Source organism: Chenopodium album, chromosome 3, assembly GCF_948465745.1.
Source record: "Chenopodium album chromosome 3, dcCheAlbu1.1, whole genome shotgun sequence".
In the NCBI taxonomy this organism is placed as follows: Eukaryota; Viridiplantae; Streptophyta; class Magnoliopsida; order Caryophyllales; family Amaranthaceae; genus Chenopodium; species Chenopodium album.
The window spans coordinates 58,821,700-58,848,070 of NC_137836.1; the positions used below are offsets into that span (position 1 = coordinate 58,821,700).

Genomic DNA, 26,371 nt, shown 5'->3' on the forward strand with positions numbered 1-26,371 from the left:
GCCACAGCACCTTGCTGGGCTGAGACTTGCTCCGCCACTGAGCATACTCCGAGTTTTCCATTGTAGCGGGTTTCTTCTTTTCCATTTGAAAAGCCTTGAATTTGCGAAGATTTCTCTCCTCCATTGAAGTACCTTCTGAGGCAAGATGTTCTTATTTTTATTTTAATTTCATGATATATGATTTCGTTTTACACTATCATTAATTTAATTGTCAGTACATTGAAGTTAGGGTTCTTCTACAGTGGATTATTCAACTATTGGTTATAATTACTAAACTAACGAAATATTTTAACGAGCAATTTTGCTGATTGAATTTTGCAATTTGCAATTTATGTGTATATTCTTAAGCAAGAACAATTTCATGTGATTTTTCGAGCTTAATTTGATGATTTAGTTAAATTTGGATGCTAATGTGTTGCAGGCTTTTTAATGTCTGGACGAAACTATAAGAATGAACCCTTTCTCCTTGGGACCAGGGGGGATGGGCCTGCTCAGGAGATTTTTAGGAAAGCCTTGTTAAATCCCGAGCCGCCCGAAAAATTTGCCCTTCAAACTGTTCAGGAAGCCATTAAACCCCAGGTGATTCTTCTCCATAATATTTAATTGCAATTCTTGTTATTGGTGGTATCATATCTGTTATATTTGCTCTTTAAGTCATTGGTTTTGATAGAAATACTTTTTGAGCGTGTGTTTTTCTGTGTATTAGTAAATAATAGTTGTGTGCTTTGTTGAAGGAATACATATTTTCTCCATTGTGTATTGATTATTAGTTTCTTTCTATATTATTTGATGAAAAGAAGTTCAAATTGTTATTGCTTTGTGCTCTATGTGCTTGCAATGATTTTTTTATCCATTCACCCAAATTAATACTTCCTCCGTTTTTTTTTTACTTGCAAAAGTTTGACTTTTACACTATTCACATATATCACTTTAACTAGCTTTGGTGATTTATACATTAGGAAAAATATAGTCATGTGGGATATTGTTTTACTCGTCTCGATTTATACTTTCATAATATCAAATTTTTATAATTTTTACACATTGGTGATTTTAAAGATATTAACGATTGAAATAGTGCATTGACAAGCATGAAAAGAGAAGTGTTGCTAGTATTTAGAAGCACAGGAAGCATTTCATTTCATGTTGTTTGTTCTTGAATAGCTTTCGGTATGTTGTATTTTTATAATTTATACTCCTTTAAGTTACGCCGATCGAATTAATAGTCACTTATACTACTTTAGGATGTTTGGGGAAGTTGATACATATCCTAATATGTGGTTTATAAGTAGATTTCCCATTATGCCACCACACATATGAAGTGATGATGAGAGGATGGGAATTAGGAAATCACCCAGCTATTTAGTATAAAGAATGTCTTTGTAAAGTCTATTCATGCACTTATTTTGAGGTATTGGAACAATGTATTTGGGTAAAAAGATTATTTGCAAATTGTTAAGGAGATCATCTTATAAGGATACAAGAGCAATATATTAGTTACCTCTTTTGTAGTATATTTGTAATACTTCCTCCATTTTTTGTAGTTGCTCCTTTTTTGTTTTTACACTGTTCATACAACTACTTTAACTATATATTGTGATTTAAAAGTAAGATGAAATATTGTCATTCATTATATCAATTTATTACTTAACGATATTTTAAGATATGATGGTTGAGGTTATGCATTGCAAAGCGTGAAAATGGAAAGGCTGTAATTAAAAAGAAATTAAAAACTGAGGAAGTGTATACCAACTTGTTGCTAAAACATTTAGAATGGGGAACTAGTTGACAATGTAATTATTTGAATAAGGGGTTTAATTTGTCTTTGTTCAATAATTATTGCATCAACCAATTTGCTCTGGTTCTTGTTTGCCAATGCTTAGGCTGGACTGCTCGACTCAGTTCAGTGTTATGATGCTGTCTTTCTGATCTATCAGTGTTTGTTAAATAGCATTGCGTAGTAAATTTCATGTGCCATTGGCTTCTTTACGTTATGTCTGTTGGCTGATTTCAGTTGAATTTGTGTTTTTTCAGAGGCAAACAAAGTTAGTTCTGGATGAAAATCAGCTGCTAGAAAACATTCTACGGACATTACTCCAAGAGTTGGTGGTATGGATGCATTCTAATTTTCATTTGAACCATGTTAGCTCCTTTTTGTGGCTCTTATGACTGCAAATTCTACACTTTATCCTCAATTTTTTTTATTCAATTTTACATTAGTGTTTTATCAAATAGTTGCAAAGCTAACTAGCAAACAACTAGGTCATAAATGATAGATAAAGTAATTGTTTGTTTTGATGAATTATGTCTCTGAAACTATTAGTTAAGTGTCAACATAGGTTATGGAATGACCCTTTATTCTTTCCCAGATACTTTCTGTGAACTGTTGGTATTCTGGTATTCCATATTCCATGGTGGACAGTGTGTTTTTGTTCCAAAAGGAATACAGAACTATCTTTGATGAAATTTATTAACACTGTATGTCATTTTATTTATTTTGTGAATATTACTTACATTGCATGTCTCTTTTTTTTTTTTCTTCATTTCTTTTAAAAAATTATCCTTTCAAAAAAATATTACAGAAGTTTGACTTGTATCTGGTGTCCTGATGCAGTCTTGTGCAGTACAGTCCGGAGAGCCAACCATGCATTATGGTCGTTCCATTGCTGAAGGAGTTCTTGCACAGGGTCAAATTCCTCGCCTTCTTGGTACAGCCACACTTTTTTCTAGAGATTATGATTTCAGATACTTGCATTCTTTTGTTGGAGTACTGTTCATGGCTGGAATTTGTTTGTATATTCTACACTAAAGTTTGTAAGTTTGTTAATTGTTGATGGATCTCTGCCTTTTGACTTTGTTATCTCCGACATGTTTGCAACATTTATGTATTGTGCTGCATTTTAGTCAACACATAGTTCAAAAAATGTGGTACCCATTTGGTGACATTTTGTGGTGGAGCAAATGCAACCCAAATTGACTTTTTGTTGGCTAGGAGAATGGTTAAGGGTCGTCTTGATTGTAAGGTGATACCAAGGGAAAGTGTAGTGACACAACTTAAACTTATAGTTCTTGATATTCGCATTAAAATAGGTGATCAGAGGATTTGAAGGCGAGCTTTTAAAGGGGCCAATGTTAAGGCTATGATAGGTAAAATTTATAAGATGTTAATTAGCGTAGGAAAATTGGAACTCAACTTGGATAGAAATGAAGGCTTGCATTTGTAGAGTTTCAAAGGAGGTTCTTTGGCAATCAAGTGAGAAATCACCAATGCACAAGGACACAATTTGGTGGAATGATGTTGTTGACTAGTGGTTAAGAAGGAGAGAGAATGCTACTGCTAGGAATCACATCAGAAAACAGAGCACACACAAACACACAGAAGATTAGGAAGCTCAAATTGATATGATGTATTGATAATCTAAGTAATTATCCAATACAACTTTCCTTCTTTCGAGAGGAAGGATTCTCTCCAACAAACTCCACTCTATTCAATATTTTTCATAATCCTCCTTATTACAAAACTGCTATATATAAATGTAATAAGCTACTAGCATCTTCTACAGCTAAGGAGAATAACAAACTTATTTCCCAAAATTACCACATTACCCAAAACCCCATAACAAACTCATAACAGAATTCCAACTCTTGGGCTTCCTTCGAGCATATGTGATCAAAGGCCTAGGCTGACCCCTTGCAGCTACTTGGCCTTAGGAAAATGCTGAGATGATGAAACTTTTGGAAAATGTGAGGAAGCTAAAGTTAAGGCAAGAGAAGTAGTTCGAGAGGCTTTAGCTTAGGTGTATAAAGATGTTTATGAAAGTTCAGGTTTGTGGTGAGAAAGGGATCTCTTATAGAGTTAAGAGAAGGCAAATGCTGGCAAGGACCTTTGTATGGTGAATTGTGTGAAGGACAAAAACATAGGAATTATTGTTCAAGCTGGCGGGACTAAGGATAGATGGAGGTAACACTTTGATTGAGTCATTAATTAAAGCCCTAGTGTGTGCTATAGGAGACAACTCTACTCTATGGAGGATCAAAGATGACTTGGGTTGAGAGAGTAAAAAAGGACATGGTGATAGTGAGCTTACTAGGTTGCATTAGATAGAAGTGAATGGAGGAGAATCTTCTTTGTGGATCATCACATGAAGTAGACTCTCAGTTCATGTAATTGACCTCATATCTTAGCAAAAAGGCTATGGTTTTGTCGTTGTATTTAAATGTCAGTGTACCCTGGAACTTTTAAAATTTGTCGAATATTTTTCGCCTTTGTAAATTGTAAGTCTTCTTTGCATGTGAATAAACAATTATTAAATAATCTCTTCAAGCCATATAGTTTTAAGGCTTTAGGAAAGTGTTGCCTTTGAATTTAATGAAAATGGAGTGGACTATCAACACTTTTTATCCTTATAGGAGGAATACAAATCAGTTTAAGCACTATTTTCTGCTTTTACATTAAGGGATCATGTAATTTGAGATAACTGCAGAAAGAAATAGGGCTTTAGCTTATGAGATAGGAAGGAACATTGAATTTTTTACTTAATGATTTGTTTTCTCATTGACCATGCCCGGTTTCTCATAAGTCGATATTTGTGTGTTCTTTCACAACAGATATTGTGTTGTATCTTTGTGAGAAGGAACATGTGGAGGGTGGCATGATATTTCAGCTGTTGGAAGATTTGACTGAAATGTCAACCATGAAGAATTGCAAAGACATTTTTGCTTACATAGAGAGCAAGCAAGACTTACTTGGAAAGGTATTTCTTATGGTGCACATTTGTAATTATGTTATGGGATTTTATGTTATCATTTTGCATCACTGCTTAATTTTGTTTTGATGAATGTCGTGGTTTAATGAGCAGCAAGAACTGTTTGCTCGTGGCAAACTTGTGATGCTGAGGACATGTAATCAACTGCTTCGTCGTTTGTCAAAGGTTCTAATATCTGACTTATGCTGTATTACATCGTTCTTACATTTGTCACAACTCATATGCTTTGTATATGGTCATTGATTTTGTAGTATGAGATCGTTTAGGGGAAAAAGGGCTCTAGTTGTTTTCTATTATGTGTGATTGTTGATTTATCTGTGACCTTAACTACTGCAAAGATGCAACTGACTGAATGTACGTTCTTCTTGATGCTTCTGTTGTTCTTTGCCAGCGTTGATTTGTTATTCTCCATGCCCCTGCCACTTAGTTCTAGTATTGATTTGTTCTTATTCCACTATAGCATACTTGCCCCTGCAATTATTGCTGAACCATACAAGAACAGCTTTCTGAACAAAACTGTGAGTTGGATGTTCATTTAGAATAAACCTTGCCCCAAATTTAGCAGGTTGCCACTTGCCAAGCATATGATACAGGGATTTGGATAGCATAATTTGTCCCAAAGGGTTGTCTGGTTTCTAGTGGCTTGATTTTATTTTCCTTATTTTGTGTTGTAAGGATTCAAATGACAATACTTAAGTTCATATGACTATGTTAGTACATGAGACTTTTAGTGTTCAGCAATTAGTGAAGAAATCAGTGAATAAACTTGAATGTACTAGAGTTATTAGGAGTAGTTGAAATGCCAAAAGTTGTGACTCTTTATTGCATCACAATAATATAAAAGGCATCCCTCACCCCTATATAAAGTACTCTTGTAACTATCAATAAAATGTAAGAAATCTTCCTACTTTCTTTCTGTACACACTATCCAGCCCTGCTCTAACAGACTAACTGGCAGCATTATTGTGTAGATTTGACGGTAAAAAGGTAAGGACATGGTGACTTAGTGAGTTTGTTAGCCATAAAATAATGTAGTGCTCTTGTAGTCTTGTTGCAGTCAAGCAAAGTATAATAATTTGCTTGATGTGAAGGAGACTATCTTAGTTTCATAAAGCACTTCTCAGGGTGAGCACATTGAGGCACCACTCCTATCACTTTACTCAATGATGCAGTGAGAACAGTGTGAGTTGTACTTGAAGAGCATGAGACACAACTATGATGTCCACCGCCTTATTCTCTTATCTAGTTATATGTCGAATCCTTCTGTTTCATCTTCTATTTATTCTATTCTTCTTTAAAACCACTCCCATGTAAAAAATAAATATAATGAAGCGATTCTTGCAATAAAAAAAATTGAGACCAAAATGATCTACTATCTCCGCTTCATATTACTCGCAACATTTGCAAAAAATGGCCGCTTCACATTACTTGCAACAAAGTGATTGCTTTTCTTTTTTAGTAAATTTTTTTTGTGTGATCTTACAAAATTACCCTTACTTTTTTTAAACACCCTAATTAAAAAACTGATTTTATCTTATTAACTTAAACCCTAACATTGGTTAACTTAACTATTTCCACCAAAATCAATCCCTTTCTATCTAAATTCATCATCATCCCAGCCACCTTCATCATCCTTCATCTTCTTCATCATCCCCATTATTTTTCTCTCTTCATCATCAAATTTGTTCATCTTCTTCCTCATCCCCATTAGTTTTCTCTCTCCTCCTCCGACCCATTCTCAAGGGTTTTCAGATGTGAGGGTTTCGTGGGTTTGCTAGATCAGTGGGTTAGTGGGTTCGCTGGTTTTGTGGGTTGGTGGGTTCAAGGGTTTTTGTGGTTTTGTGGGTTTTTCAGATCTGTGGGTTTTTGTGGGTTGGTAGGTTTGTGGGTTTGGTTGGTGTTTTGTGCGGCTAGTGGTGGTTAGTTCAGTGTTTTGTGCGGCTGGGTTGTGGGTGGTTTCATTGGTAGTGGTGGTGGTGGGTGGTTTCGGTGCTGATCGTGGTGGTTGTGAGTGGTTTCGGAGCTGGTGGTGGTGGTGGGGGGTGGTTTCATGGTGGTTGTGGGTTAATTATTTTAATTTTTGTTAAATTTGTTTTTTCTTTTGTTTTTGGGTTGGATTAATACTCAAGTATATGCCCTTATTTTTCAATAACTACACTTAAGATCTTTTGCCTAGGAGTCTGCGCGCAACATGTTTGTTGTGAGTAATCTGAAGCGGAGGTAGTATATGGTTTATTGCACAATGTGTGCCTTATGTGTGTGCTATGCTCTCCTAGCCAAACCAGCTGCACAACAGATTCCTTGTGCATTTAAATAACTAAGTGATGGTTTGTTTTGTAAGCTAGATTTAGAATAGGCTTATGATCATGCTTCTTGGGACTTTTTAGATGTTAATTCTATAATTGGTACTTTTGTTTATATATATATATATATAATATTTTGCAAGGGAGTGGGCTCATTTGAGTATTTTTACAACTTGGTTTTAGTGTTAGAGTATGGCAGCCAGCAAGTTTCTTTTCAAGCTCTTGTGGATTGTGCCAAGGAGATCCACTTTCTCCATTTCGTTTCACGTTGTGACTTGTGACGACATCTTAGAGTAGATTGGTGGCAAAAGTCGTTGAGGATGGACTTTATGGTGTATTCTTCGGAAACAATGCTTCTCAACATCTCATCTTGCACATCTCATCTTTGGTGATGATACATAAAGGGTTTGCTGATCCCAGTCTTCCTGGTTGTCAAGGTTCCAAATTGAAGTTTTTAAGCTGATGTTTTTGGTTGTGGGGCGGAGAATTCTGTTATTTTCATCCTGTTTTGGTTTTCCTCTTATTGCTCTTTGAACTTTGAATTGCATTTCTTCTTGGGACCTTATTACTTAGAATTTCAAAAAAGACTTATCGTATGGAAACTAAAGCTTTTGTTTGGAAGAGTTAGATTAACTGATGAGAACTTGAGGAGTACCCTTTCTAACATGCTTATATACTTAATTTTCATGTTCACTACCATGGACATTGTGGGCCTTGTGGCTTCTTAGTAAAACAATGATTTGGTTTTCCTATGGGCTTATTCTAATAGGAGTATTCATTGGATAAAATGAGAATATGTGATCTAGTGTATGACGAATTAAGCCTTTAAGTGCGTAAGGTGAAGTGGCTTTGGAGATCTGAGAATGAAGATAATGCATTGTGGAAGAACATCATCAAGTTTGAAAACATTGGAGGAGCAAGAAGATGTCTTCTTCTCATGGAGTTCACATATGGATAAGCATTTTTGGAGGGTTGCATGTTTTTGGTTCCTTGGTCAATTGCAAGAGAAAGAGTGGTGCAAGGGGTCTTTTTTGGCATGTCATTTGGCGGGATTAACCTGAAAAATTCAATATCCAGCAGTATTCTTATTTGCTTTGTGCCTGTGTTTGAGGATGCTATTTCAAAAGGTTTTGTGCAACATGGTAGTCAGTAGCATGAAAATGTTTCTTTTTGGAGACTTTTAAATGATTGGAATGAAAATGTGCTTGTTTTCTTATAAAAATCTTTCTGCTGAGGAGATCAAGTTGGAGGAGAATAACAAATTGGTTTGGCAGCAATGCAGCATGGCAAGAGGCTCTTTATCTATGTTTGTAATTACCTTTATAGGATTTGGATGCTGGTGTTCCCTGCCAATGATATTTGGAAGATTGAAGATACTCCTAAAGCTTAAATTTTTTTTTCTTAGGCATTATTAAATAGAGGATTTTTCTCATTTAAAGCTATTTTAGTTTCACTTAATGACAAGAATGTTAACTACTGTTTACTCCTTTATGCCTGGGTTGCTTTTAATTGGCGTTTATCATTATCCTTGTTTGGGATGAGTTGGGTCCAGCTTTCTTCTGTGAAAGATGTTCGTGTGGATTGGAAAAGAGGATGCAAAAAGGTCGGTTTGACGAAGAGTGGAAGATGGTTTTGTTGGCAATCTAGTGATGACTTGAAAGCAAGAAACCCACTAAACTATTGAGGGGTAGAGGTTCCTTATATCTCGATTTTAAGCTCGCTTGCTCTCTCTTCTTTCTTATTTTTAATATTAAAGCTTTTGTACATCCTTAAAAAAAGAATAAATGGTTCTTGTATAGCTCGTAAATAGTGTTCTGAATGATGCTAGACTTTTCTTGATTTTGTATATCAAATTCTTCATGATAGCTGGGGCATGAGTTTATCTGATCCTAGCCCTTATTCTGCACGTGACTTCCTTAACTGCTGTTTTTTGTCCCCCCCCCCCCCCCCCCCCCTTTCTTTTACTTTTATATAATCTGAACAATAAATACTTTTTTTTTCCCTACTTTGACTTTTCTTACTTACCTTAAACTCTGTTTTATTTTCAATTGTTGTTGAATCTGACTATAAAAAAACGTGTTTGAGGATCTTTAGCTTCATAATTATCCTCTGTAAGATACAAATTAAAGAGTTCCTGGAGGCTTCAGCACCACATAAAATATACTTTAATTAGATTCTGTAAAGTTGGACACTGCTGAGAAATTTGCCATAACTTCTCTTGTTGATGTTTTTGAATATTGGCTGGTGATTTTTCCCTTATTTGCTGTGCAGTGGTACTAAATGAACTAAATTTGAACTTTGAAGTAGCTAATTTTATCACGGATGAGAAGTGACTTCTTACAATTTATTGTGATGTTTAAACTATTGGAGCAGGCAAATGATGTTGTATTTTGTGGACGGATTCTTATGTTTCTGGCACATTTTTTCCCGCTGTCTGAGCGCTCAGGTTTGTTCTTGTCTGTTATATTGGACTCGGCACCATGGATTTATCTAATGTTCTTATTGATGTATACAGCTGTGAATATTAAGGGAGTCTTCAATACATCTAATGAAACAAAGTATGAGAAAGAAGCTCCAAATGGTATTCCCATACTCAGAAGCACTAAACCTTTATGTTCTAAGTACGCAGAAGCTGATGGATTTTTCCTCCCTTCATTTATTTTTAGGCATTTCTATTGATTTCAACTTCTACAAGACGTTCTGGAGTTTGCAGGTGAATACTGAATAGTATATGATTTATAGCTTTCTTGAGCAATAATACAATTTCTTTGTTGGCTGAGACATTCTTTGCTCACCTTGTGAATATAATTTCTTTTGGTATAAGTCTTTTTTGAGCCATGTAGCTGATCTATTATCTGAAAAATTATGTCAAAGATGCAGCTAAAAGTTGTGAGGCAAGTCTAACTCAGGGAGATGAGGACAAATTGTTAGCACTACCCTGGTGCATTAAATAAAATCGCCTGCTAACCACAACAAAGTTTAAGTTGCCTGAATTGCTGAAAAAAAAAAACGTATTAGAACTGAAAAAAAAAAAAAAAAAACCCGAAGTCTGAACCCCCTAAATTGCTGAAAAAACGTACCAGAACTGAAAGTGAAGACTGGCATCATCATGAAACTTTAGTATGCCAATGAGATAATTTAATTGGAAAACATTGACTTGAAGTTGAATTATAAGATTGACATGATTGGAGATGTTTTTGTAGGCGATAATTTTCAATTCAGGAGGTGGCTTCGAGTATCTGATTTTCTTATAGGCGTCTTTTTCTTAGGATTTTTTCCTTATTTGAGGCACAAAAATATTAATGTGATTTCATTTTATGATGTTTAGATTGGGCAGGTTTATTTATTGTTCCTGAGGTTTTTCATTGATATATAACAAAAACCTATCGTCAATGCATTGGTTGGCAATGACTGAAAAACTGGAGTATAAGATTAGAAAATCTGAAGTCAGACATGAACTATGACATGGACTATCTTTTCCATGGCCTTTATACTAGGACTTGATACCTTATTAGCATTTTACCCTCCATCCTTTTGTACAAAGACATCTTGTCTTCAGTTTTGTGCTTTCTTTTTCTCTCTAATATTGAGTATTATTTAAGGAATCTAAGTCAAAGACTTGCAAGACACTCCATCCTGTTAAAACAGTTGTTTCCAAGTTATACAAACTACTATTGAGGCAGATTGCCGAGTGGATAATGATTCTGGGAACTTTGCTATGAATGCGTATATCAGGATGGATTAAGCGAATATCTTTTTGAAAGAAAATTGTTAACAATGATATATACTAGAATAAATTTGGAGTAGTCTTGAGATAGGACTTTTGATTCAATAAGGACGAGATTTTATTACTGTGAATGTTCATTGAAGTGTACATTCGTCCAAATTTTGTTGGAATATCAGCCAAGCCATCTGTTATTTGGGTTTCAGATTTCAAACAACAGAATCTAATTTTAATTCATTAAGTTAACAAATTCAATCACCTTATACCTAAGTGCCTAACTAAACCTTTTGTCCAACCAACTTGTTTTCTATGTAAACACATGCCGCTTTTCGTTTTCAAAGAGCTGCCATGGAATGTCCCAAAACACATCCTACTTCCCATACTATTTTCATGGACTAGCTTCTTTACCTGCATTCGTTTGCCATGCGGGAACCCATATATAGTTGATGCCACCCTCAGGCACTGTTCACCTGCATGCTGCTGCTTAAAATGATGCAATATGATGGATTAGAAGTTAAAGCCAGTTCAAGTTTAAGAATGTTCACAATTAAATTTTAAGTTTAAGGACTGTACAATTTACCTTACTCTGGATAACTGATTTGATAAATTTTTTGTGTACATCTGTCTTCTTTGTTGATTTTTTTTACCATGCTTTTCAGGAGTACTTCTGTAATCCTCCATCCTTGACTGTTAATCCTACGAAGTGGCACAGATTTACATCAAGCTTATCGGTAGTCCATGCATATTCAAATTATTTTGTTTTGAAGTTTATATTATTTTTATTGCAAAAATTCAATTAATGTTGGGGTATCATTTGTGCATCTCTTTTGACTTTTCTTTTAGGTTGTTCTAAATACCTTTGAGGCTCAACCCTTAAGTGATGAGGAGGGAAATGCTAATAATCTCGAAGAAGAGGGGGCAGCTGTCAATATTAAATATCTGACCAGTAGTAAACTGATGGGCTTGGAGGTTAATTTCTTCATCAAGTTTCAAATTATATGGACTAGAGGTTAACATCTTTTGCTGTGATTAAATGATTTGAATGTTTCTTTGCTGCAGCTGAAAGATCCTAGTTTCCGGCGTCATGTTCTTGTACAATGCTTGATATTGTTTGACTATGTCAAGGTAGGTTGGTACTTACTTTTGGCCTGCTTTGACGGCCATTCAAAAACGCGTTTGTGAGATTATACAAAGCTTTTATCCATTGGCATTTTTAATGAAGTATGGAGGAAGATCAGTATGATTTTCTTGAATGAATGAAGTATTAGCTGTGTAGATATCTCATGTAGTTTACATAATGTTTGGAGCCTTCTCCCCTCCCCTCCCCCCCCCCCCCCCCCCCTCTATTTTCTGTTATTTGGAGAGGAGGTGGGGTGTTAGGAGGGGGAGGAGAAAGTTTGCAACTTTGCATTGTTTGTACAATTCTAAAGGACTCGAGATAAGTCAATGCTCATTTACTGGTTGCTGATGATCTACTGGCTATGGGCTCTGAAATATGAAATGTTCATATTGCTGAAAGATTGGTTTATTGCTAGTTTCAGCATATATCTATTTCCCATCTGCCTTGTTAAATGTATAAGCATTCATCTTTCTGCACTTCACCAGTCACTGTATTGCTTTAATTTTGTCAAACCTTCCTCTCTTTTTTTCCAATTCTTTTGTGAAATAAGCATTTCATTTTTATTTGCATCTCTAATTTAAATACCCTTTTGTACATAATACATATCTTTATGTGGGTCATCATTTAATTAATTGACTATTTGTATCCCTTTTTAATCATCTTTAAATCTTTTCAGTTAACTCTTTATGTGTTAGAATAAGCTTTGAATGTTAAGGGGCACTATTTGGATCTTCATGTGGATAGAATATAATGATATATGGGCTTTAGAGTTTAGATTGTAGGAAACAATCTCTAGGCAACTAGATGCACTTTGAGGTTGGATTTTGTATGTATTCCCCATTCTCAAAGTGTCTAAGGTCTAATTGGGTTGGATCACCCTTGATAGTTGGGCCCTGGTAGGCATGTTTCATATTTAAAGAATATATTACTTTTTATACCTTCTATTTTAGGTGAGAACAATTGTATCTTTCAAAATATAGATGGTTTGCAGACACAGAGAGTGTTGTGGGAAGCTTTGGCTCAAAGTCCATATTGCATCTACATTTTTGGTACCATTTTGATTTTTGTGCAATGTTTGGTCATCTTGATAATCTTTCTTATGGGTAAAAAAGCATGGGCAATAGATGAAGATTGTGATTCATATGTGGATTTCAGTGCTTTGGTTTAGTACTATCCTGACTACTTACATTTTGTTTTCTCTTACTTTTTTGCAGCCCCCTGGAAAGAGTGATAAAGATTTACCATCAGAAGCAATGGTTAAGTATCTGTTGATACTTGATAGTTTTTGTAGTCTTTCCTTCTCTTCTATAGTTCTAATCATTGATATCTGCAAATGTTGTTGTCATACGAGGATTGTAGATGGGAAATGGAATCATACTTCCTACGTTGTTTTTTACTGCAACACTTTGACTGCTACACTATTCACATACTATACTATAGATGACTTATAAGAAAAACATAATCATGTGAGGTCTTATAAAAAATATGTATAATTTTTATAAATTTTACTTTTTTGAAGAAAATGTATTATTTGCAACATATGTATTGGTAATCATGAAAGTCAAACTGTGGTAAATTAAATGAAACAGAGGAATTATTTCAAAAATTACTATGGCTGTTTGGGTTGCTTCAGTACATGAAATAGAATGGGGAGTGAAAATAGGGTCTGTCGAATGAGGAACAGACTTACTCTCCAGATTTTACTACTTTCCATTTCATTGTAAGAACTTTTATCCCTCCAAAAATGAGGAGAAATAGAGAAGCTGTTTGGGGTTAGCTTAATAAAATGAAATTAAATCAAGTAAAGCAATAAAAATGATCTTAGGATGTCTGGTTCTATGATAGCAGAAAATCTTCTGGATGCTTAAGTACCATACCAAGGATGTTTATACATAACCTTAATTGAAGTGGTACCATGCTGCTGATCTTTACTCATCTTTTGCTAAATTTATTAAGATTTTATTCATTTATTAATTTTCTTGTCAGTCTCACCGTAAAAAATTTACTTGCTCTTTTTATTTATTTTTTGATTAATTTATTTAATTAATTTATTTTATATGTAGTAGTTCCATTTTGGCTGTGCAAGTTTTCAATGCACAATTTTTGACCCTTTATATTGTGAATTGTCAACTAGTAAATTTTTTAAAAAGTTGTTATATGTATGTCATAAAGGGTTTCGACTTCCCAGTTCGATGCTATCTTTGCAATATTTATGCTGCCATTTTATGTAAAATTAGCACTGATGTTGCTTCTTAATTGATGTTAATGATTTTATAAATTTTTTGCTGATTGTAGAAAGAAGAAATAAAGACTTACGAGGAGCGTGTAAAGAATCTTCTTGAAGTGACGCCTCCTAGAGGGAAAGAGTTTCTCTGTAGTATTGAGCATATTCTAGAACGTGAAAAAAATTGGGTAAGCATACCATAACCCTCTGGAAAATCTTGTATTTTTTACTTTTTATTTTAATGAATCGAGTGAGGCACCTATAAGGAGGGCTTAAATACTTGCTAGGTGATGGGATTGTGATAGGTAAGGGAAGAATTAAGAAAACTTGGAGGAGGGTGATTACATTTATATTAGTCTTTATAGATTTGAGGAAATATATGGTGTTGGATATGGCAAAGTGGAGGGGGAAAGTCTAACGCCTAGGATATATGCTTAATAAATTTATTTAATTCTAGGTTTTTTTTTTTTCCTCTCTTTTCCTTTTTCTTTTTCTATTTTATAATGACCTAAATTCGTTATTTTATGCATCTCCATTTATTTCTTATCTCAAGGTTTTTTCAATTTTCATTTTATTTTTAATTTTTACTTTCATGATTTACTCTCTTTTATTCCCCAAAGTCTTTTTAATTACTATTGCAAATTTTATATCCATTATTTTGGTTTCATTTTATACTTCTAGTTCCCTTGCTCACTACGTTTTCTCTTGTTTTCTTCTACTTTCATTTTATCACTTGTTTTTCTTTGTTGCACATTTTACGGATAGTTCCTCGTGACAATTTATGTTAGTCCTGACCCTAATCATTTAAGGACTAAGACATTGTTAATGATGATAAAGTCATTTAAATGAGGAGCTTTTTTTTATATTTTACTTTGAGTTTGCAGCCTCACATAGGAATGGCAATGGATTAGATTTGGGTCAGATGGGGTTAAATCCGAATCCAATCATTTTATAATCGGATTGTAGATTTGGGTCCAAATTCGGATCTGAATATGATTGATTCAAGTCCAAATCCGACTCACATTTTAAGGGTACGAATCCGGTCGGTTTATTCGAAAATCCGGATTGATCCGAGTGCATTTTTTTTAGAATAATGTGTGATATACTTATAATTCTTGTATTGCCTCTAATAATTTTTTTACATCATAATAGTGCGTAAAAGATTCTAGAAAAACCTAGGATTTAAAATCTAAACATACGTATGTTAATTATAAATTAACTTTGCTAATAACAAACAAGAAATCATCCCAAGATATAAATTGCTACTAGCTTATCCTCATACATCAACTAAGTATCTTTTAAAGTGTCTTTCAATACGTATTTGTACTCAGTCGGACTTCGCGCAGGGTCCAAGTCCGATCCGCCTCCTATTCGGATTTGGATCTATTTTGTTGGATTTTGGAATATTTTTAGACGGATTCAAATCGGTTTTTTTTTTCTTCGGGCCGGGTTAGGTTCAAATCAAACTCGGATTGAATTGTTATCCCTAGCCTCACAGCCAAACTGCCGTTCCCACGTTCAGCAACATTTGGAGGGGGCAAATGTTCAGAGATCGAAATGTATGTCACCTATGTGATAATCTCTTAAAAAAAGAGTTTGTTCATATCTATTTTTCTTCCAGGTTTGGTGGAAGCGTGATGGTTGCCCGCCATTTGAAAAACAACCGATGGAGAAGAAGGTAGATGGTACAAAAAAACGGTAAGAAATTATCTTGAGTGTGATAAATTTTTATGTTCCATCCTAGAGCATGGATCACTGGCTAAATTTTGGTTACGATCAACCAAATTGTGGTCATCTTGATAGATTTTCAGTATCTGTGAAGATATTATGTGCATTTGTTTTCTTGTGACAAGGGGAAGCACTTGTTAATAAAACTGCTCTGATTTAGGTTTTTTTGTTGCAGTTTATGACTATAGATACATTGTTTACAATAGTACATCCTCTGTGTTTTTTACATGACCCACTAGATTTAGGCACACATATCAAGGAAGGGTGGAAAAGAATGCTAAACACAATTTTACCCCAGTCCACTAGCTCTTCCAACTAACCCCTTAACCCCTTCCCCAATACCAACATTACTGCCAAAACCACCTACATCGCCAGGTCCGCCATTAGAGCCACCTACTCCACCATCTAGACCATTGAAAAATAGTGCATTTCTTCACTGTCCGGTCACCGCCAAAGAAGAGAAACAAGAGGAGAGAAACAAGACCCACCCTCCTACAATCACCGTCACCTATGTTCACCGGACTCGGCTGAAATCCCAAAGTGTCCGTGTCGACACGACACGACGCGGACACGAAATTCGTGTCAGATTCGGCTATTTGCACTCGGACACTTTAGGGCTGTGTGCGAAATTTTCTTCGACTCTATTGAAACCAGAGAGTGAAAAGGAAAGAGGAGGAGGAGAGAGAGAAAGGCAGGAAGAGGAAATGAGTGGGCTATCAGAAAGGTAGGGGGTAGGGTAATGGGTATAGGACAGATGTCATTTTCAATACCACTTGTTTTTCTTTTGACTTTTTGACTACTAACTTTAACCAAAATTACTTTTATCATTTTATGTGTTACATTACCCAATATTTACAGCAGTAAAAAATTCATTTTAGAGAAAGTACTAGAATAATTATAACAAGAAATAGTAATCATATAATTATTATTACAATAATATGATATAAAAATTTAATTTTTAAAATTCATGAGTATTAAAATATTGGAAAAATACACTTTAATAATCCCAACTATGGACGATTTACCTACAATAATCCCAACTAACGTTTATTTTCTAATAATCCCAACTATGCCATGAGTTTTCCTACAACAGTCCCAAAAACCGGTTACCTATTGAAAGGGTAATTTTTTTTTTTTTGTTTTAAAAAGTGCCACATGTCAGCACATGATTGGCCTAATTTTAAAAAAATTATATAAAAGAAAATAAAAAAAAAAGGAAAGGAAAGAATTAAACAACATTCATCCCAGCCGCCCCCAACCCACCGAAAACTGCCAACCCAAAAGGCCAAAACCACCCAGCCACCTTCCACCACCACGGAAATGGCCGGAAGGTCTTCTACGACCCCACTAACCACCACAGCCCCACGCAGACGAACACCCACGAAACTCCCTTATCTCTCCTTCTCGTGCCTCTTTCTCTTTCCTCCTCCGCGCTGACGAACTACCACCAGCGCCACCAACCTAAATCGCCACCGCTGCCTGCCGCTACTGCTCCCCCTCCTTCCGACCTTCTTCCTCCTCCAACCCTAAGAACCAACAGTCACCCCTAAAGCACCAATCGACCATTCACCTAAACCCCAGAACAACCAGCCACCAACACAATTATTGCTCCTTTTGCAGACCCGCACCGCACCGTAGTGACGACCCTCCCAAAACCACCAACCACGATAGGCGAGCAATTCGACCTCCAATAATCACCCCTCCTTTCCCTCCTTCGCCGGAAAATTGAAAAACCTTATTAGTTGGGGAGTTTCGCTAGCGGATCTAGGCGAAAAAAGAGGATAAGGAGGGAGGTTAGGGTGGTTTCGGGATCGAGGTGGTTGTTTTCGGTGGAGTGGAAGGGGGTAATGGAGGTTCCGGCGAGGTGGGGTGGTGGAATCTGGTTGGGCTAGGGGGATGGGGGGTGGCTGGAAGCCTGGAATGGAGGAGAGGGTTTTTTTTAATAATTTTTTCAGTTTTTTATTTTTATTTTTTATTTTTTTGAACCACTTACGTGATGCCACGTGTCAAAGCAACCTGCTATATCAGGTTGATGACCGGATGGGTCTGCTCTAGGAAAACTGGGTGCATAGTTGGGATTATTAGAAAATAAACGTTAGTTGGGATTATTGTAGGTAAATCGCCCATAGTTGGGATTATTAAAGTGTATTTTTCCTAAAATATTTTGTAATGTATAATTTTTTTTGCAAAAAATAAAAGTGCCGTGTCTCCGCACCCGTGTCCAAATATAGGACAGAGTCCCCATGTCCTAAAATTTTGGAAATTGACGAATCGGACACTTGGACACGTGTCCGTGTCCGACACACATACCCGAGTCCATGTAACATAGACCGTCACACACGAGCAATTTTCTACAAAATCAAAAGCTTGGAGGTCGAGTTTGGTTATAATGGTTTAAGATCTGGAACCTTCGACCACCGTGACTTCTTTTTTTGGTAACTTTTGTACACTATAGGGTAGAGGACTGCGTGAAAGGAGGAGGCTGGATGTAAGTAGCGGAGTAGAGGAGATATAAAGGTGGCGGTTGATGTTGAGGTGGTTTTTTGTAGGTATGGTGGAGCTGGTGAAGGTGGCTGCCATGGAATGGAAAATTACTTCTTTATTTATTTATTTTTATATTATATCTCCCTCATCTCATGGTCCCCACTATTTTTTTTTATTTTTTATTTTATTTTTCTCTCCCCTCTCACATATCTTGCTTTTAACTAAACTAATAACCATAATTTTTTTTCCACAACAAACCTAATGCACACAATGTTTTACTACATTCAACTCATCCTCCTAAAACTTTTTGTTGGTCAAACCGATGCACTTAAATAAAAACAGTAATTTTTATTTGTTGAGAAAGTTACTGTATCTTTCAGAAATTAGATCAAGTTACTTTGGGCTTTTCTGATGGGTTTATGCTTATTTTTTAATCTAAGTGGTTAATTTTGGCTATACTTTAAAATGTTTGAAATATTCTGTCCCTGCAGTCGACCAAGGTGGAGATTAGGGAACAAAGAATTATCTCAGCTGTGGAAATGGGCTGATCAGAATCCGGTCTGTTTGTTACCCATAAATCTAGCATAATGTTGCAGAGTGTTATATTGCTGGTTTATTCTTTTTGTCTGATTTTTGCTATAATTGAATCTGCATCTTCTTTACAGAATGCTCTCACTGATCCAGAGCGAGTTAAGACTCCCGCTGTCACAGATTATTGGAAACCAATGGCTGATGATGTAAGCTCTCTCTCTCTCTCTATATATATTTCTATGTATTTAAAGGTAATATGAATATTACTTCTGTTGCATAAGTGATGAATATTGATCTGTGATAACAGATGGATCCGTCCGCTGGTATAGAAGCTGAGTACCATCACAAAAACAATAAGGTAGCTTACAATTCTCGTGTGATGAGCTAGTTGAGATTAAAATACTACATGTTTTTAGTTTCTGTTGACTGATAGATTAAGCACATAAGTCATAATTTATAGAGTTACGGGTTTATTAACTCTGAAATCGATATTATTAGACTAATGAGAGTGCCTTTAGTTTCAGCATTGTCATTTGACTTGTCTCTTTAAATTATATATGTAATCTATATATCTAATTGACAATCTTTTTTTCAGAGCTTCGACAAACCTGCCTGTTATTTACAGTACAAATAAAATTATAGTTGACTTCATACTACTGACTTATGAAAATGCCAGCTACTAATCAGTATATTTTAGTCAAGCCTTTTTCAGCAAATCCCTGAATATACTCAAATGGTCACCCTCATATGTGATTTGCAAATTGCCCTTTTTGACATGATGACCAACTTAGGATATACTTTCTCCATTTCTTTTTAGTTGACAAATTTAAATTTGGGCATTATACACACAAGTTAATTAGACTTCTATTTGTGATTTATTCTTAAGAAAAAACAGTCATGTGGGGTGTTATTAGATTCGTCTAAAAATGTCTATTTCCCAAACTTTTGTTTATATGCGTTGGAAAATGTGAAAATGAAATGTGTCAACTAAAAAGATATGAAGGAAGTATGCGCAATGTGCCCATCCTATTCCCAGAAAATACAAGATGGAACATGAAGCGAGGTCCATTTGCTTAGTGATGCACTGATGCATGAGCATCATTTTTATATTCGATGAGAATACCTTAATATCAATTTGGTGGTAATGAATTGTGAACCCATTTACAAAGGAGAGAGAAAAAGAGAATATAGAAAGAGAAACCCATTTACAAAGGAGAGAAAAAGGCTCAAGGCTCCGGGCACTTATTCAAGTAACTCCTTTGATTTTCTTTTCTCAAAATTTTCCATATTTTAATTGTTAATATGGAAATTTTAACTTTTTTTAGTCACTGATTTTTTGGCTTCACTAAATTTCAAAGGTTGGTCGCTTCATTTGATGAGTGTTGAAGGTGGAGACTGAGATGGACATGTGGAAGAAATTGAGAATTTTTTTTTCCAATGAATTTGTAGTCAAGTGTGGGAGATGAAGTCATGTAAAGTTCATATATTGTTGATGATGTTGGAGAATTTTGAAGATATAAAAAATGATTGATATTATTCATCTTGATTTTGGATTCGGGAAATCAAAGATGACGGTAGATGGGTGGTTGGGAGTGTGCCTGTAAAAGAGGAGAGGCGATATGGAGGAGTTAAAGGGAGTAATGGAGAGAGAGTGTGGGTCTATTATGGGGAGGAGAGAGATGGAAATTGAGGGTAAATTTTACATTTATCAATATAACTTCTACTCAAAATAGAAACGTATAAACTTAAAAAAAAAAAAAAAAAAATTCACAAAAAGGTATATGTGTCAACTAAAAAACCAACGGAGGTAGTATAAAAAGCTACACATCAATTTGTAATGCAGTATAACTCTGTTTGGTTACAAGTTCTTACATTATAACAATTTTGGAAAATCCGATAAGAATAATCCCGTCTTAGGAAACTTCCCTGAACAATAGGTTTCCAATATTGTCACATGGGTGAACTTATGATGGGTAAAATGAATATTCTGCTGACTCACCTTTACCACAAACCCTAGAAAATTAAAAAAAGCTTTCTTCATATGTTGTAGTTAGATGGTGGAGGGTAGGGGTGTTCAAATTCGGGTACCCGAAAACCCAGGTACCCGGAGATTCGGGTAGTTGTGAACTTGTCCCATGTCCCGACCCGAATATCTCGGGTACCCGGGTTCCGGGTACCCGAATGATTCGGGTCGAGACATAGGGTACCCAGATCTTTTTTTTTTTAAAAAAAAAAATAACTTTTTATTTAATTTTATGTATTCATGTTGCTGTTGCCTTAAAAAAAAAAAGTATTTATCCTGCTGTAATTCAATGGAGGAAAAAAAAAAAAAACTATTTGTTCCTTCATTGCTGTGATATCTGCAAATGGGTGTGGACCAGATCAACAAACAAAAGCAATTGGTTGGCGACCTGAATCTACTAATCATTTATTCTTAACTTTCTTTTTCCACCCTTTCCAATTTATGAGACATGCCACACAAGATATTCTAGCTTTCTTTCATAGTCTCTGGACTTTGATGTTGATAAGAATTCTATCTCAAGACATGATAAAATCGTAAAATAAAGTTACAGCAAAAACTAAAATTAGCTAAGAACTGATAATAAGAATGTGTAAATTGGTAATATATGAAAACCCAGATATTCATTAAATTACATTAAATTCAAATCTACCACAAATTACAACAAAATTAAAAATACCCCTAAAAATACCACAGATTGAAGGATTTCACTTGAAGCCTTGAACTTGCGTGAACTCGTGAAAGCTTGCATGAAGGCGGATCCGTGAATGCTTGAATGAAGGCGGATCCGTGAAGGCTTGGACTCGCATGAACCCTAATTTGTAGTCACAAAGCACTGCTATTACGGAGAGTTTCCTTTTCAAAAACCATTAGAGATGAAGCAGGAGAGGAAGAGAGATGAAGCAGGGGAAGAGAGATGAAGCAGAAAGAGGAAGAGAGAGAGAGAGAGGAAGAGAGAGAGCGACAGAGGGGGGCTAAGAAATGAGAACACTAATGGGCTTGGCTAAAGTTTGAGGGGGGGTTTTGTTTTTTTTTAAAAAAAAATTTTAATTTAGTTTCGGGAAACGGGTACCCGGGTATTACAAAATTCGCCCCATGTCCCGACCCGGATAACATGCATTTTTCCCGGGTCGGGTATCCGTCCCGAAAAAACAGTTTTTTTTCCCCAAATTTCCCGTTGGGTATTTACCGGGTCATCGGGAAATCGGGTCGGGTTTTTTTGAACACCCCTACTGGAGGGTAAGGCTAATAGGCATGTAAAAGAAGAGAAGGGGGGGGGGGTAGGTAGAAATTTTAACTAATTGAAGACAAACCGAACATGAACTCCATCTATTGTTAGAGCACTTATGTGACAGCATAAAACACTTGGGATAATTTTGAGGGTTTGTCTAACTTTGGATTATTTTTCTTTTGTGGACTAAACTTGGGATTATCGTTGTGTTTTAACAATTTTGTGACCTCAAACTCCCAAAAACAAAAAAATAAATCCTTTAAACTTTGGCTCACAAATCATGATCATGATGTGAATCATTTCCAAAAATTTATAATTCACACTTGTGAATGGTTTACAACCTTGGCCATGATAGGAAACATGTATAATCAAGATAATGCCATGGCTTTCTTGATAGCTCGTAATCTAATCATAGCCAGACAGTTATTAAAAAAGTATTAGGGTTCTAGTTCATGTAGCTTCTTGATATAGGGGATTGCTTTTGTTGTAATTATCTTTTGACGACTTTATATAAGTTGACTGTTATTCCTCTTGTGGACCTTGGGCTTTGGGTAAAATCCTTTTTTTTTTCTTTTTACTTATATTTTATCCTCAGGGGAAATAATGGTCTCTTGACTTCATTAATCCTTGCTTTGTGCTATCTTTCATTTACCTCCATGAAGGCATGAAGCAAACAAAATATAACCCTAAAATGTCATTTGGTGAATAAATTGGACCTATTATGTACCTTATAGTTTAGCCATGGAGTAATTTTGTCACTTGTGGTTCATTAGTAAAGGATTGGTTAGAGCATGGATTCCTTAAGTATTGTAACAAAGTGTCGTAGTGTTCATTAATTTGGCATACTGATTATTCATTTGTTTGTGCAGGTTTATTGTTGGAAAGGTCTCCGTTTTTCTGCGCGGCAGGACTTGGAAGGCTTTTCTAGGGTATGGTTTATAGCTTTTTATTTATATAAAACCATCTTTGTAAATAAAAATGAACCCAATATGTTTCATTTGTAGTTCACTGAATTTGGCATTGAAGGGGTTGTTCCCCTGGAACTCATGCCTCCTGAAGTAAGGTCCAAGTATCAGGCAAAGCCAAATGACAAGTCTAAACGTGTGAAGAAAGATGAAACTAAGGGTTCTGTACCTCCATCTGAAGAAAATCAGGTATTTTGACTTGCATTATTTTTAAGGAAAAATGGAAACTAATAAACCCACCTTTGCTCCATCTTCCCTAAACAATCCCACCTTTTGATTATTCTAAAACAATCCCACCTTTTACCCTAATCTTCTTCTAACAGTCCTTTTGACCTTTAACCGGTTAAACTGATTTTTTTTTTCTCAAGAGTCTCTCTCCTCTCACCATGGCCACCAGTCCACCACCTACACATCTTGCCACCACCTCCATCCTGTGCCGCCTGAATCACCCAACCTCAAAAATCCCAGCCCTGCTGCTTGCTGCCCGAATCCCCACTCCCAACTCCTCCCCAATTCCCTACCCCCACCTCACACAAATCACCACACACCTCACGCAACTCACCCCAACCACACAAATAAACACTCGCCACCATAACCACCGAGATCCAGCCTCCCCAGCAGTGCCACTGCCTACAATCACCTCACAGCAGCCCACGCGATTTCAATTCACCCTCCAACCGCAATCCGCAACCCCACACCGAAGTGTAATACCAATTTCTCTTTTTTAATTCCTAATTGTTGTATTTACTTGTTTAGTCGCTGACTAATTTATGTTTTTGGTTTCATTTAGAGTATTTGGGTTGTTTGTGATTATTTTCAGAACAAATACAAAGTTGAAGTTGTATTATTTTGGAAATCGTATACTTTAAGCTAATAAATTAATGTCAATTATGATATACCAAAGATGTAGGTGCTGGTGATGAATTTGATATTAATCCTGCAATTGAATTTTGATGGATTCTTAATGGTAGTGAACTAGTGATTGTGATAGTGTACTTATTGCTAGTCAATTTCATTATTAGATTATTTTTCCTATCAAAATGAACGAACTCACATGTTAAAGTGAAATGAAAAGAAGTTAGAGGTGAGGATTGGGGTGGGGCTTCCTGCCGGCGAGGAAGGGGAAAGCAGGGCTGGGTTGTTCATGCGGGATGGGGAGGGAAAGGGGTGGCCATTCATCCCAGGGCAGCACAAGGGGGTGGGGGCGCGGTGGTTGATTGGTCATTCAGGCCATACATGGGACCAGGTTGGGGTTGTGTTTTTTCTTTTATTTTATTTTTTTTACAAAAAATGTAATAGACCTGTTAAATAGCAACATGTGGCAACTAACTTAGGAAAACAGGTTACCAAAACTATCCAACAGGTCAGGGATTGTTAGAAGAAGATTAGGGTAAAAGGTGGGATTATTTTGGAATAATCAAAAGGTGGGATTGTTAAGAGAAGATAGAGCAAATGTGGGATTATTAATTTCTATTTTTCCTATTTTTAATATGCTTGGGGTTCAGTATGTACTTGTAGTACTTCATATGTTGGTTGAAATAGGGAATACATATTTTGTGGAAATTATTTATGGAACAATTTATGTCCCGATGTCACATATTGAAGTAAAGTTATTATGGTTTGTTTTATATTTATAATACTTGGAATTAGACTAATAACGCACCCGTCTGTGCAATCACCTATTTAATTTGTACAACAATTGCTATGAACATATGACATTTCCTGATTTCCTGTAATATTTATATCCAGATGTTTTCTGAGTTGTAACTTTCTGGTACTCCTTATATATAATTAAATCTTTTTTTAAATGTTTCCAAAATCATTTAGACTTTAAACTCTGTAAGTGAGATGGATGGCGAAGGTGGCCAAAATGATCTTGATGCCCCAGCAGCTGCAATGGACCTTGATTCAACACCTATTACTGGAAATAATTCTCAAGCTGGGACCCCGACACCAGATGATTTTCTTAAGCAAAGTTCTGAATCCCCAGATGCACAAGAAGCTGGAGAACTTGACGCTGAAGCTGATCCTGAGCCAGGGCTAATTGATGGAGAGACAGATGCTGATGTTGACCTAGACGCAGTAGGTTGATTTTGCATATCTAGATGCTAGATACTCGGGACGTATACTGGAACTGCAGTGACTGTTCTCACATCCAAAATTAAAGAAGCTAGAATGACTTGTTACATTCATTATTCAGAGAGCTTTAGCAAGCAGAATGGAGCATGTAATTTAATTTATTTATTTTCTTTTTCGGCTTTGCTTCCATTATGAGTTTTAACTTAACTAGTTTCTCTGCACACTGTATGTTTTTGCTTTGAGATACCATTTTAATACTATACAAGAGGGTAAAGAAAGCTCATTTGTATATCTTGAAATATGTAACCCCAACCTTTTTGATTTTGTCACGTCTTTTATTTAATAGCTTTGTATTGTACCAGCTGAAAAATAGAACAGATACACTAATGTTATTGTTCTCTAAAGATATTAGTAATGTCTTTAATTATTAGAGGATTTAATGGTCCTTTTGTACTTGGATTTTTTATCATGCCGATTTTTGAAATCTAGGTTTACTACCTTAGATTCATCCAATGTGACGAACAGACGCCCTTGCTTTTACTTAACATCTATTGACAACATACTATCATAGGTGGATCTATGAAGGGGCCTGGGTGGCACCGGCCTTCCCAAATTTTTTATTTTTTATTTAAATGTGTGTAAATTTATGTGTTAAATACAATTTTAATGCAATAAATAATATTAAATTAGCTTTGTAATAGTGGTAATGCATTGAGTTTGGACTAAAAGTCTTAGGTTCAAGCCCTTATACAAACATATTTTTTTTTTATATTTTGTACTTCTATACAGGATGTGTTATTTACATTCTATAATTTTTTATTTTTAGTCATAAATTTTGGACATGATTATCCTTTTTTGCAAATTAAATACTCATTCCTCACTATTCCATGAGCAATTGTACCATTTGCAATATTTTAATATAATAGTACTTTCAAGCATTAAACTAATTTCAATGTATCTCTACTTTATATAATTCCTTAATAACCTGCATATAATTCCAAACTTTAAAAGCAAAAGGGAATGGAGGAAGAAATAAATGATACTAAAAATGACATAAACTGTATAGAAAATGGCTAATCGTTGTGAATAATTGTTGCAAATATATTACATGGAGGTAGTATTAGTGAATTTCAATTGTCAGATTTTACAGTGGTATGTTTAAATGGGATAATGAGTAGCAATTCTCACTGAAAAGATCG

The 26,371-nt window shown here is 35.5% G+C and overlaps 1 protein-coding gene across 1 annotated transcript; it reads left to right on the plus strand.

Annotated features, from left to right (window-relative positions):
- Positions 1 to 25,602, plus strand: LOC145624002 (THO complex subunit 1-like). Its single transcript, XM_081676925.1, has 21 exons — positions 1 to 140; positions 422 to 579; positions 2,032 to 2,106; positions 2,612 to 2,705; positions 4,606 to 4,751; positions 4,857 to 4,928; positions 9,440 to 9,512; positions 9,582 to 9,647; positions 9,733 to 9,779; positions 11,450 to 11,521; positions 11,634 to 11,759; positions 11,850 to 11,915; positions 13,125 to 13,166; positions 14,206 to 14,322; positions 15,756 to 15,832; positions 18,838 to 18,904; positions 19,012 to 19,083; positions 19,185 to 19,235; positions 22,998 to 23,057; positions 23,133 to 23,282; positions 24,921 to 25,602. Exons 2-21 carry the CDS (start codon positions 430 to 432, stop codon positions 25,182 to 25,184), a joined length of 1,887 nt encoding a protein of 628 aa, XP_081533051.1. The 5' UTR covers positions 1 to 140; positions 422 to 429; the 3' UTR covers positions 25,185 to 25,602.
- Positions 25,603 to 26,371: the final 769 nt, after the last annotated feature.